The sequence below is a fragment of the Abrus precatorius genome, unplaced genomic scaffold, assembly GCF_003935025.1.
Source record: "Abrus precatorius isolate BTA unplaced genomic scaffold, Abrus_2018 Scaffold11, whole genome shotgun sequence".
NCBI lineage: Eukaryota > Viridiplantae > Streptophyta > Magnoliopsida > Fabales > Fabaceae > Abrus > Abrus precatorius.
The window spans coordinates 28,410,461-28,424,495 of record NW_020874303.1 but is presented as its reverse complement, the minus strand read 5'-3'; the positions used below and the strand labels follow the sequence as shown (position 1 = coordinate 28,424,495).

The window sequence follows — 14,035 nt, the reverse complement described above, 5'->3', positions numbered from 1 at the left end:
CAAAATCTCTTCTAATGAACATTAAATACTGTAAAGTGAATTTTAATAAAGAAAAAAAAATCAATTTCAATATGAATCAATTTACTCTTACAATAATAATAGAAAATGTGAGGTTGCACGGAAATGGAGGATGGATTGTGTTGGCGGGAAGAAGCGATGAAATTTTCCAAGCGACAGCTCTGGTGATGCAGTGCAGACAAAAGCATGTACGAACTATCACGAATCTTCACCGTCCAAATATCAGGATTCCATCGTTGACTGGGTTTTAGTTATTAGACAAAAATATTGGCCGTTGATCTCACGAATCCCTTGGGCAAATGGCCAAATCAGTGTGATCTGCAATACGGATGACAGCACTAGATCACACTCCCCAACACAAGCATCTTCAATGTTTCCAACTTAGAAGCCCTAGTGGAGCAGTGTTCGGTGCAGGAGCTCGCTGAATCGAAGTCGATTACTCTCACTCTCAGCTTCTACTTCTAAATCCGAACTCAACGAGTTATTCGAATTCAAATTTCCCTGTAATTCAATATTTAAGGGTGAAATTTCCATGGATGGAGGTGGTAGCAGTGAGAGCCCAACCGAAGCAAAGAAAACCAAATCCAAGACTCCTCGAAAACCGAAAGAAACACTTCTGAAGCAGAGTCTCTCTCTCTCTCTCTCTCCATCTTTCAATGTTGCAATCTCAATGTTTCATAACTTTTTTTTTTTTTTATATATAAATTTTCAACTGAATTTTTTGCTAATTCGTAGAATCCCCGGCTGAGTTCTTCGCGGAGAACAAGAACATTGCAGGATTTGATAACGTAAGCATATGGTATAATGATGTGTTCGATTCGGTGTATGTATGCATTTTTGTGATTTATTTATGTGTGTGTGATCTCTGAAATTCTACTGAATTCACTACAGCCTGGAAAATCTCTTTATACTACTGTTAGAGAGCTTGTGGAGAACTCACTTGACTCGGCGGAATCCATATCTGAGCTTCCCGTGGTGGAAATTACAATGTAAGTATGCAAGCACAAGTATGATGAATGGAACAAGTAAATGAGTGCATGTGGACAAGGGATTTTTTAAGTGTATCTGTAAATGATTTCTTTCATCATGAGTTGGTTGTTGCAGTGAGGAGATAAGGAAAAGCAAATTTAATTCCATGATTGGTCTTGTTGATCGGGAACGTGTGGATGCAGAGTTGTATGATGATTATGAAACTGATAAGGCTCGTGAGGTGAGCTTAATTTTATTTTGTTACTTTGGTTGTTCTACTGAATATACTTGTCTGGATCAAAGAGGTATAATCTGTTATGGTAACAAGTTTGAATTTGTATTGATTCATTTAAACAACTTGTAGCGATTTAGTAGACTAAAACGTGGGAGGCTCTCTTGGGTTCTGTTTCACACTATGTCTTCCCTTGCAGAAACGATTAGCAAAAGAGGCTCGTGCTCAAGAAATACAAGCAAAGAATGTTGCCCTTGGAAAGAAAGTGAAAGAAGCTTCAGCTTCAAAAGGTGTCAAGGGTCGAGGTGAGGCTTCATTTTACAGAGTTACATGCAAGGTGCGCATGGTTTCTGCCTCAGCCTTCATTTGTTCTACTGTGTTGATGAGCATTGTCTTTATCGTTAGTTTTGATCCAGTTAGCAGAACTGTTTGTGTTTGATCTGATTTTGAGATTCAATTTGAAAATATTTATCATTTCTGTGGTTATCACTCATTCCTGCACGTGAAACATAGTCAGTCTCATGTTTGTTACTACTTGCAGGATAATGGGAAAGGAATGCCACATGATGACATCCCAAATATGTTTGGCCGAGGTCAGTCAATTACCTGCTACCTCAGTTATCCGTGAATCAACATGTTTCGACATTTCAGCAGTTGTTTTTTTATGGTAGGAACTAGAAACCTTACTTGCTGTAAGCTTATCTATTCGTGCAGTTCTATCTGGGACAAAATATGGCTTGAAGCAGACACGGGGAAAGTTTGGCCTTGGAGCAAAGATGGTATTGGCAACATACACTAGTTTAAATATGACTTTCCCTCTTTTATTAATTTTTTGTACTCTGATAATTAACTTGTAATAGTTGGCAACTTTCACATGAAGTTGTATTACATACATCAGAGTTGGCCTTCTTGATCTGTATCATTCATGTATGCAGGCGCTAATATGGTCTAAAATGAGTACTGGGCTTCCTATTGAAATTTCTTCATCAATGAGAAACCAAAATTATATTTCATTTTGCAGGCTGGATATCGACATTCATAAGTATGATTTAAGCATTATAAGTAAATTAATATTTAATCTTCTTCCAAATAAACAAATGTGTCAATTTTCAGGAATATTCCTCATGTACATTTACATGAAAAACGGGAGAACAAGGAACATTGGCACGGAGCTGAAATTCAAGTTGTTATAGAGGGGAACTGGACAACTTACCGTGTATGTCATACATATTTGGTGAAATTTTAATAATTTCACTGCAAACTTCAGATATAATTCACCAGTTACATTTTCCGAAGTAAACTATTGTCATGCTTATTGATTTTATCTGAAGACTAATGGTGGTCATGTTTCACTAATCTAAGCTCCTTTGTTTACATTTGCAGTCAAAAATATTGCATTACATGCGACAAATGGCTGTTATCACCCCTTATGCACAGTTTTTATTTAAATTTGTATCAGATGCACCTGAGTATGTATATATATCTTTTCAGATTCTCCCTCATAAAGCAACTATACACAATCATCTTATACAAGCTGTTCTCTTTGGCAGCAAGAATGTCACTGTAAGATTTGCTCGCAGAACAGATGTGATGCCACCCATCCCTATGGAGACAAAGCATCATCCATCCTCCGTTGATTTGCTGCTAATTAAAAGACTTATTGCTGAAACTTCAAAGCAGAACCTTTTGCAGTTTCTTCAGCATGAATTTGTAAATATTAGTAAATCTTATGCTGAAAGACTGATAGGTGAGGGAAAACAGTAATTTTATGAACAAATGTCAGAGCTTGTTTTGCTTCTTATTGAGCACATATTTAAAGGAACATTTGGATTCATCATGCATCAAACAGAATGAATAAAACTTATATTTGGTTACACAAGAGGAAGGATAATAGTAAAGTAAGGCTCTCCACTTGACAATATCCATTTATCTCTGATGTAAAAGCAATGTTACCGTGAGATGGTTAAGTGAAGAGAGAAGACATGTCTTGCTCTCTCTGTTGATATTAAAATATGGAAATGAAAAGGCCCTTCTCCTTTTATAAATCAATGATGAGTTAAGTTGCCTGCTGCAGCTGTGGTATGTAGATATTTTTTTTTTTTACTGAGGCTCAAAAAGAGATACTTGGGGTTTACATTGACATTTTAGTAGATTAGTAATAATTTATTTTGCTTGCAATCAGAGGAAGTTTATAGTCGTATGGTTCAATGTGCATGTTATGATGCCCAATCTGATATTTATTGCACTCTTTACTTTTGCTTTCTCAGGAGAAATGGGCCCAGACTTCAGCTCAAAAATGGCAGTGAAGTCTCTAACTTCACAGCAACTAGTACGCATTCACCAGTTACTTCGTCAAGCCAAGTTTGATGATCCTAGTGGTCATGTAAGTAATGGAGTTTTTATTATGAGCCCCTTTTCTATATATTTCATCATGCATTTTCCAATTTTTAGTTGTATATTCCTTACTTTTGTCATTTTGTATGTCCTTAATTTTTTTTTCAGTGTCTTAGTCCTGCCGGTGAATACAATCTTCGATTAGGAATTATAAAAGAGCTGCACCCAGACATGGTTGCAACTTATTCAGGCAGGTTGTGGTTCAATGATCTAAGTTTCGTTAGATCTTTTTGTCTCATTTTATGCTTCTTGGAATTTCTATACCTCTTAATAATTTTTTTTGTCCTTGTTATGGATCATCATGTGTAAATTAGCCACTATACTAGAGGCGCATGAGATATTTCTTAATGTTGATTATGTGCCTGGCTTTTCTGGTAATAGATAATTCATAATGATTTAAAGTTAATTTCCTCTGTCATTGTTGTACAGTGCTCAAGTTTTCGAAGGCCACCCATTCATTGTGGAAGCTGGAGTCAGTGTAGGTGGAAAAGATGTCAAGCAAGTTAAGTTTTGCTTCCAAGTTCCAACAATATTTATGCTTGATAAGTTTGAAATTCATGTCTGTTAAAAATATCAGAAAAGTATTTGATGATATAGTCAATAATATTAGTGTAGTAATAAGCATAAAAAACTTCTCTTGGGTGTGCAAAAGAACTAGAGAAATAGTTTTTATTTTCTTTTTCCTTGTTTTTTGTGCTTCGTGGTTCTCTTTTTCATTTGTCTTATATTGTAACAAAATTTTCTTCTGTAAAGAAAAAACCTAATTGAACTTCTTAAGATGGTTTCTGATGGATTGTGATAATATTCCCTGTTCCCACTCTCCCAATGGTATTATTTATTCTTAAAGGAAACATCACAAGGGAAAATATGCTCTGCAATCCTGGAGGCCAGCTCTTTCAGAGGATGAAACACCTCTGCCCAGCTTACAACCATTAAGAAAAAACCCCCAAAACTGGCTCCACGCTCCCACCACTATCCCCTTATATATGAGCCTTACACATGACAAGACCCAGTCCCACTGCTAACTAAGCATTTCCCTTCCCCTTCTAGAATAAAGTTGCCAAACTTTAGGCCCGGACTGAGCTGAACCACTTTATGCCATGTTGCGCCAATTGGACACTTAAACTTTAAGAGCCTTTTAACCTCCTCCCCCCACTCCCTCAGTCACTATATTTTTCGTTAAAATTTGATTGCCATAATAGTTGTAAATTAAGTGATGTTGGGTGATTCCTGATCAAGCATTTGATCAACTGGCCAATGTTAGAAGCCTGTTATAAAGAGTCATTTCATTCTGTTCTTAAACAATGGTAATGGTTTGTCAGTGACAATACATGTAATTCTTGTTTGCAGGGTCTGAATATATTTCGATTTGCCAATAGAATTCCACTACTTTTTGAGCAAGGTGCCGATGTGGTCACCAGGACTGCTCTTAAAAGAATCAAGTAAGTGTGCACAGAAGCATATGGTTTCTAATTTTATGATGAGGTGACAGAATAAGGGTCAATAATTGCTTTACAACATTCTCTGGCATCACAAGGCAATAATAACATGGGAAATCTTACTAAATACCTTTATCAGCTGGAATAGTTACAAAATCAACCAGATACAAGATAAGATTGGTGTCTTTGTAAGCATTGTGAGCACAAAAATTCCATTCAAAGGAACTGGAAAAGAATACATTGGAGATGACATCACTGAGATTGCTTCTGCTGTCAAGGTTTGAAGTTTTAATTTACAAAATTTCAATTTTAGCATTGTAAAGTAGTCTAACATTACTTTTTCTTCAAAATACAGTATGCTATTCAGCAGTGTTGTGTCCAATTAAAATCCAAGATTGTGAAAAAGATGCAAGCCCGTGAGCAGCAGGAGAGGAAACGAAATCTAAGTAGGTATGCCTAAGTTTAATTTGTCCTTCATAATTCCAGAAATTGTCCGAATGATGCTGCATTTGCTTTTTTTCGAAGGTATGAAATAGAACATGTTCCCTCTTTCCTACCAATTGCAGGTATATTCCTGATGCTAGTGGTGCAGTGTACAATGTTTTGAAAGAAATGACACACGTACACACATCAAAAAAGAATCGTTATGGGGATGATCATGTAGAACTACTGAGAAAAGTCTCAGAGAATTTGATTACTAAAGAAACTTTGAGCGAAAAGCTTGCTAAACATGTTGAACAGGTATGCTCTCAGGCTTGTTTTTTGGGTGAAAAAATCATACTTCACTTACAATATACAAAAACTAAAAGGATACCTCAACCTGATTTGATGGGAAGTGTCAAGAGTGGCAATAAATTGATCCAGAGGAACAACTCTTGCTTGTTTGTCATGTGAACAAGCCACCTTAAGTTAAAATCTGGATTTAGTTATAGTTGTTGCTAAAATAAAGGGTAGCTTGAAGAGCTACGGAATTAGCCTCATAAAACTTCCTATAAGAAGAATTTTTTTTTATGACCAACACAATCATATCTCTCATTCAGGAAAATTTTCATTACAATCTGGATTTTCGTTGAGTTGCTATTTCAGAGGAACATCTAGGACAAGAGACTGACTTGGGGCTGCTTGAATTTGGTTTTTTTGCTGAAATTTTGTTTACACTGTGTATGTGCAGGTGGACTATGAAATGGCGTTGGAGTATGCCACACAAAGTGGAGTAAGCGAGGAACCCAGAGAAACAATATACATACAGTCATTGGAATATGAAAAAAAGATGATTGATTTACATTCTTCATTTATTGTTTTCAGAGTCTTTCAGTAGGTTTAGAAAATTGATTTGATAATGAAAATGAAATCAATTTTCCAAATCAAATTTATTCACAGTATATGAAAGAACAATTATTCTATCTATTCATTTCATTTGTAACAAATGCCAATAAGATTGATAAGATTGCAATGAATTCTGAAATAATATTGACGTGTGCATCTCCAATGACGACTTCTTCATATGATTTTGCATCCAGCTTTCTATCGACGGGAACCGCTACAGATGCATTAGGGGCATATTTTTCACAGCCTTTGCCCCGGTGGCGGGTCGAATTTTTATAATCTCATGCTTGATTTCATCTTCTATATTCCATTCTCAGAAGTAAAGATGATTTCTACTTTGGGAAAATGCCCCAAGGCCAAAATTGGGCTAAGATATGTTATATTTCGCTTTTATAATTTTCTTTTACAAAATGATGACAATTTAATTCGAATTGCTCGCAGTTTTGTATTTTTTTATCTGGTGAATTATTAAAAACATTTTAGATATGATATCTAAAATAAATATTACAAATTTAATAGTTTTTAGTCACATGGTAATTTTTTAAAATAATTATATGACAATTTATGATTAAAAAATTGTGTAAATATATCTTTTAATTAAATTCATATTAATGTGTTTATTGTAAATGAGTAATTAAGAAGCCCTTTATCTTTAAAATAATATTACTAGATAAGTAATTTTTTTTTCTGATTTTCACGCATAAGAAAAGGAATAGCTTGGTTAGATTTATTTTGTTTCCCGTAGTGATTGGATTGTTCAAAACTACCGTTGCATTCTTTATATACAATTTTTTTAAATAAAAATTATATATTTAATATCTAGTAATAGTTGAATAGAACCACTTAAAAAAAGTTCCAATTACTACTAAAAAATGAATGCTTTGAAAAATGCTAGTAATTCTTTTTGTGCATTGCACAACTATTACTAAATTAAATTATTTTAAATAAATAATTAAAAATACGACACATGACTATTTTTAAATTTAATAATTTTATAAATTTGAAAAGAGTAAATATAAATATGTAAAAAGTTCAAAATTCAATTTAATATTAAATTAAAAATGTAGTGTATAGAAAACTGCTAAGCATAATAATGGTTTATTTATTTAAAAGGTCAATAAAAATTCCAATAAAAAATTATTATTTGATTAGTCTTTCTAACATTATTTTTTCAATACTTAAAATTAAAAAATCTAGGCAGACCACAACGCTTATTGTTAATGTTTAGAATAAATTAAAGCACAAAAAATTATTCATTTATTTAAAAGCCAATAAAAATATCAATTAAATTCTTGAAAAATTATGATTTGCAGGTCTTCATGGAACAACTGTAATAATGCAATACGATAATAATAATAATAATAATAAAAAGTGGCCAGAAGCTCACCACCAATGGACATTAGGGAGAATTACAAAATCCAAAAGAACCTAAGAAATAAAGCTAAGGAGAAATACTGAGAAAAGAAAGTGCGTGAGATTTGATTTGAAACTGCGCAAACACACGGGTTACAGTATATTGTATTGTAGTTATGGCGACGAAGCTTCCGCAAATCGCCATTATAGGAGCCGGTATCTTCGTCAAGACTCAGTACCTTCCAAGACTCTCTGAGATCTCTGATCTCTTCATCCTCAAAGCCATTTGGAGCCGCACCGAGGTACTCTTTCAATTTCCAAAGTTCCTATGCCCCTCTTTTCTTCTAATTGCTTTCTGCATTTCATTTTCATGCACAGCAATCGGCTACAGCTGCTGTGGAAATTGCTCGTCAAAATTTCCCCAGCGTAGAGTGTAAGTGGGGAGATAACGGTCTTGATGACATCATCCAGGATGGATCAATAGCTGCAGTTGCTGTGGTTCTGGCTGGTCATAATCAGGTCTCTGTTTTCTCTCTGCTATTTCTGAACGTTCACATTTGTGTGAGAGTTAAGATAAGGATTAGTTGTTTAACTTAATTTGACAAAAATAATATGCTCTACTTGCTGCTTGTGGATCAAGTTCTTCAAAATGTGGATCTGTTTATGTTTGATGAGATTGTTTTACAAAGTCTATGCTATGATAGTATTTATCGCTTTTTTAACTTATGAATGATATATAGTTTTTAACTCTACTATTTATGAATTGTTGCAGGTTGACATCTCGTTGAGGATGCTAAAGGCTGGTAAACATGTCCTTCAAGGTAATGGTTTTTTTTTTTTTTTTTTTTTTCAAATTTAACGTGTGTGTTTATGGTTGCCTTTGTTGGTGAGGAATTTGCCTGGTTACTTCACATCATTTTGTAAATTGATGGAGCATTTGATTATCATTTATCTTGCATTTATCTTCCGTGCCGTTGCTAACTTCTCTGTTTGTTTTGGATATATTGTATGCGTTGGGTGCCTTATTTTGTGGATATGAAGAGAAACCTGCAGCATCTTGTAAGTATTATTTTATTTTAGCAATTACATACTTCTCTGTATGTGAACAGTTTTTAGGTGGATCCCTCTAGAGTCTAGACCTTCTTTTATTATTATTATTATTATTTTTATTATTTATTATCTTCATAGTGTGTATGTAAATTTTGTTCCCTATGAAAAAAAAGATGATGGACTATGTCCTTAGAGCATTATCTCACGATTCTAGGAAAACTAGACATTAGTTTCTTTGTCTTCATGTGATCAAGTGTTCGTTTTACTTTACAAATTTAGAATGCTTCTCTCCTTATCTTTAAAGTTTGAAGATATTAAGGTAACAAAGAAGAATTTGGAGGTAAGTCATGTTGAAAGTAAAAATGTTTAGCGCAATAATGTTGAAATCAAACTGAAACTTACTGCATACTCCTCTCCACACTCTAATGCCAATTGTTTTCATTTACCTTTGGAAATTTACTTGGTTCAATTCAAAACATGTCAAGATGATACTCATTTACTGATGAGGGAATATTGATTAAGAATGCAGAGAAATTGCCTCTCATTTAGTACATTCAAGTCTTGCAGCAGTTGGGTTGGGGCTTCATAGAGAAGAGTAAGGTAAAAAAGAAAAATTACAAAAGAACAAGAAAGAAAAAAAGTGACCTGGCTGCTTACTTGATGTGATAGTCACGTCTATTTGTTACAATCATGAGTCAAATACCATGTTGCACATGAGCTGGGGTAAAAAATTCACCTGGGTGTGTCAGTGACCATCCCATGATTCTCATCTCACTTGTGTAATGAAAGTCTAATGGGACTCAATGATTCTTTTGATAATGACTTGGAAAAGAACTGTTCCCTCTATCACATTGATAACTTCCATATTAGGTGTTCCATGTATATGCTATCCCTTTTTAATAGCTGGAAATTGCCAGTTACCTTATCATGTTGGCATTATAAAATTTGTTGATACATACCGTTGTCAGGTCTTCTATAAACAATTTTTTAATATACTTTCCTTAGATTTTAAACTCTTAGCATAATTACATACCAATCTGATACTGCAGGTACAAGTGAGTTGAAAACTGCATTATCTCAGTACAAATCTATTTCTGCTGATGCTCCAGGCCAATTAATTTGGTCCGTGGCTGAAAATTATCGATTTGAGCCTGGCTTAGTGGAGGTATTTGCTTCTGTGTGAGCTCTTGACCAATGAATCTGGCTTTCCAGTCTCATAAATTTTTTGGCAGTGCAAGAAACTGATTGCTGACATTGGCAAAATGATGAGCGTCCAAGTTATTATTGAAGGATCAATGAACAGCTCAAATCCCTACTTTTCAAGCTCTTGGAGGCGCAATTTCACTGTATGTGCTTTATGATCAAGTCGCACTTTCTGTATCTGTGTAAATTCACAAGAGAGCATTTGTCAAATAACTTAGAGCTTGTTTGTTTAAAAACTGAAACTGAGTTTACATGATTTTTCATGCATAAAACTTGTTAGAAATCAAGTAGTATGAAAGGGGAAAAAAATCAAATTGAACAAACTCTGTTCTCAACGGAGATACAAACGGGCCCTCATGCTTTGGATCACTTCAACGATGACCTAAGAACTCTACTGTTTGAAATAATGATTGAAGAAAATATATTTAATATCACAAACTTTAAATGATAATTAATAAGGTTGAGATTTTTTTTCCCTCTAGTATGAATTCTCTATATGACATGACCGAAGGAATACTGAGAAATTCTAGGCCATTTTCATCAAGGTTATTTTAGTTTTCTCTATTTCCTTTTCTGAAATTTTTAATAACTTCTCACGTTGCATGCATAACAGTTTATTCCTGTTTAATCGTACTATAATTTTTTTGGTTCCTTATGTTAACTTTACTTTTTTCTTTCTGGCAGGGAGGTTTTATTCTTGATATGGGTGTGCATTTCATTGCAGGGTTAAGAATGGTAATCTCAAAGAGTTTTTTGTATAATTCAGAGACTATTTTGTTTAACTTGTGTCCTGATATTTCTAATACAACTTATTGTGCAGATTAACTGCTCTGATTATTGGTCTTACCAACTGATACTCTTTTGGCATCTTAATCTTAAATTATGAACCAGTCTTACCAAAACTAAATTATTAATGTTTAATGCTTTGCTTCCAAAATACACTTGAATGTTTAAAATTTATTGCTTGTCTGATTTAAATTTTTTATGGAAGGCTTTATTTTGAAATGCTAATAGTATCACACTCAACACCAATGAGTGCATAAATTGTGGAAGAGAACTGCTTTCATTTTAGCACGAAAATGAGCCTCAAATGGCAAACTATCCCATGATTCTAATAGTTGAAGTTTCCTTTCTGCTTAGAAACTTTAAAAAGAAAAGAACTAAGGATAGCTCTTAGATTTTCTTCTCTATTAGAAATCCTAGAAAAGGTGCTGTGAGGTTTGAGTTCTATATAACGGTGGTCTTATCCTTTTTTGGGCAGCTTGTTGGGTGTGAAGTGGTTTCGGTTTCAGCTATGACATCTCATGTAGATATGACCTTACCTGCACCAGATAATGTATCATCTGTCTTGTAAGCCTCTCTATTTCATGGAGTTAACTTTACAATACTCGACTGGAAATCTAAAATTAACTTGAAATGTTTTGCCTTAGTCATTTGGAGAATGGATGTTCAGGAGTATTTGTAATGGTTGTCTCCTCCAGATCACCCAAGGCATGTGGTCAATGATCATTCCTCTTACAAATACACACACTTTCAGCTCATGCCAGGCTGTTGATATGCTGCTTATTCTTGCATTTATTCTTCTATGTCTTTACTCATGATATTTAACACATTTATAGACTTTGTGGCGAATTGTTGGCTTAAATGGAACCTTGCAAGTTGAGCGTGGATTCCAAGGAAAACATGGTTACCTGGTACATACTATAGTTTCAGTTACTGGTTTTCGAAAATAGTCAATATCTTAGTAGCTCCGAGCTTTTAATCAAAGCACTGTCATTTATCTTCACTACTCCTTACCTAAAATGTCAGCATTTTTTTATGTCTTATGATGCTATATAGGTCACGTTATATGGTGTCGATGGACAAAGTAAAAGCTCCTTTTTCCCATTTAGTGGAGTACTTGAAGAATTAAAAACTTTTATTAATGATGTATCTGAAAACTCTCTCAAGGTAATTGAGTACAAAATGCTTCTAGCTTCTCATATGTGTTCCATTACAAATTCCATTCATTGATTTATCATGTTACCTTCTCTGCAATTATTTGTCCAAACATACATGGAAAACTGTAGATTCTGACAACTTCATGCCAATACAAGAAATAAAACCAATCCATACAGGGAGCTAATCTCTTGTCTAATACCCTAAATCTATAATTTACTTCCTTTTAGCAGAAAGGGAGTCAATTTGTGGCTGAGCATCGCCTCTCTTTTGTGGAGGGTGCGAGAGATGTTGCTGTTTTGGAGGCAATGCTTGAATCTGGAGCAAGGCAGGGTGAGATAGTTCACGTGAAAAAGTTTTGAGGTAATCATGGAATTCCTTTCATTTGGTCACATAATTCAATATCTGCAGAATTTTACTTTATAATTTGTATTCATCTTGAACATTGATGTGAGCAACGCAGTTAATTGTAGATGAATAAGCCGATATTTAAAGAATTACACCAATCAATGTGATTGGATGAAGTTTTAGGATTTGTGTAAATTTATTGAAATTATTGCCGGTATGCGATGCAGCTGCAACCTTTATCATTATTAAAATATTTTCATTCTATCGAATAAAACGTAGTAAATAATCATTATATATTAAAGATAATTTGTCCAGTTAGTTAATCTGTTCGATATTCAAACACTACTGCCTCGTTGGTTCACCAGACGCAGAAAGGTAGGAAAGAAATTAGTGAAATCAAACTCACAAGTCATTCGTGGAAATAGTCAAGAAACAGGTAGTTTATACGTCTGTATGTGTGAATGTTTGGAAGGATTTTTATGGTTTTTCCTAAGTTTATGAAAATAATTTTTATAAGTTTTCTACTTTATTTTAATAAATTTATCAAAAAAGTTTCTATAAGTTCTGTATAGTTTTTTATTTAAATAAAATCTTAACTTATTTTATTAAAATTTAACATCGAACTTATGAAGAAATTCTCGTATGATAACCTGCTATTAAATAAATTATTTATCTAAAAACATACTTAACAATAACGATTTTGCATATTTTCGTGACCAAATAATGGTAAATAATCCCATGTTTGCGGACTTCAAGTGTGTTTGATTTGTTATAAAACATATTTTTAAATACACACAAAGTTATTACCAAGCAAAAATATAATAAATAGTGAGAATCCCTTCGACTTTTTCCGTTTCCTTCTAACACGAGACACGGCTAGTGTCTAAATTACGATTAGTAAAAGAGAGATTGGATTAACCGGATCTTGTAAATCTAATTTTGATCAAAAGTGAATTTGTATAAATGTAATTTTTAAGCACTTTAATATTATTTTCTAATTATAATTAAAATATTATTTTAATAAGACATATAATAAATACTAATTTTAGTCTTTATTTAATTATTGAAGTAAAATTTTAATTTAAATTAGAAAACAATATAAAAAAATTAAAGTTACATTTAAGTTGTTCATTTGCAAATACGATTCATTCATTTGGATCTTGTGGGAATCCAATTTGGCATATGCAAAGTTTTCAAGATGTTAAAATCCCAAGTGCAATACTTTAGTTACTGTTAATATTAATTTTAAATTGAAATTAAATTTCTATCTTAATATTACATATGATAAAAATTTGCATTAAAGATTAATGTTACTTATTGAGATAAAGGTTTAATTTTTATTAAAAATAATTTAAAAAATGTCTAAGAAATTGTACTTAATACGATCCTTCACAAAAATCATGACAAGAAGTAGGAGGAAAATCGTAAAAAAATACGGCGAAATTGGAGGGATCAACGAATAATTTGATAAAATGAATAAATCAAATTGACTCCAATTTTAAATTATTTTAAAATATATAAGTTTCTTTTTAAAATAATAGTAATTTTTTTAATTTCTTATATAAATTAATTAAATAAATTTAAAAATATCATTTTTAAAACTTAATTATATTAATAAAGAATAGGCTAATCGACCTACCCAAATTATATTTGGTTGGAAAAATCCGTCGATTTTACCCTAACTGATAGAAATAGAATTATTTTATCAGACAATACATTTGTATATTTTTTTATACAATAAAAGGTTACAAGAGAAAAGTAAAAA

General features: G+C 33.0%; 2 protein-coding genes across 4 annotated transcripts; both read left to right on the top strand.

Moving 5' to 3' along the window:
* Positions 1-349: 349 nt before the first annotated feature.
* LOC113855160 (DNA topoisomerase 6 subunit B) lies at positions 350-6,531 on the top strand. Of its 2 annotated transcripts, XM_027486667.1 has the most exons (19): positions 350-644; positions 754-806; positions 910-1,007; positions 1,123-1,228; positions 1,419-1,556; positions 1,761-1,812; positions 1,934-1,998; positions 2,155-2,261; positions 2,333-2,435; positions 2,603-2,688; positions 2,770-2,966; positions 3,487-3,602; positions 3,722-3,807; positions 4,043-4,115; positions 4,964-5,055; positions 5,192-5,330; positions 5,408-5,502; positions 5,619-5,793; positions 6,224-6,531. In XM_027486667.1, exons 1-19 carry the CDS (start codon positions 551-553, stop codon positions 6,368-6,370), a joined length of 2,022 nt encoding a protein of 673 aa, XP_027342468.1. In that variant the 5' UTR covers positions 350-550; the 3' UTR covers positions 6,371-6,531. The 2 variants fall into 2 exon arrangements, with proteins under 2 accessions (XP_027342468.1, XP_027342469.1); XM_027486668.1 differs by lacking the exon at positions 6,224-6,531 and having other exon boundaries at positions 446-644; positions 5,408-5,498; positions 5,619-5,789.
* A 1,245-nt stretch (positions 6,532-7,776) lies between these two features.
* On the top strand, positions 7,777-12,567 carry LOC113855231 (glucose--fructose oxidoreductase). 2 transcript variants are annotated; one of them, XM_027486781.1, is made up of 12 exons: positions 7,777-8,033; positions 8,110-8,250; positions 8,504-8,552; positions 8,773-8,790; positions 9,831-9,946; positions 10,014-10,127; positions 10,669-10,719; positions 11,246-11,334; positions 11,415-11,475; positions 11,604-11,678; positions 11,824-11,934; positions 12,156-12,567. In XM_027486781.1, the coding sequence occupies exons 1-12, from the start codon at positions 7,908-7,910 to the stop codon at positions 12,282-12,284; spliced, it is 1,080 nt and encodes a 359-aa protein (XP_027342582.1). In that variant the 5' UTR covers positions 7,777-7,907; the 3' UTR covers positions 12,285-12,567. The 2 variants fall into 2 exon arrangements, with proteins under 2 accessions (XP_027342582.1, XP_027342581.1); XM_027486780.1 differs by having other exon boundaries at positions 7,829-8,033; positions 12,153-12,478.
* The last annotated feature ends 1,468 nt before the right edge of the window (positions 12,568-14,035 follow it).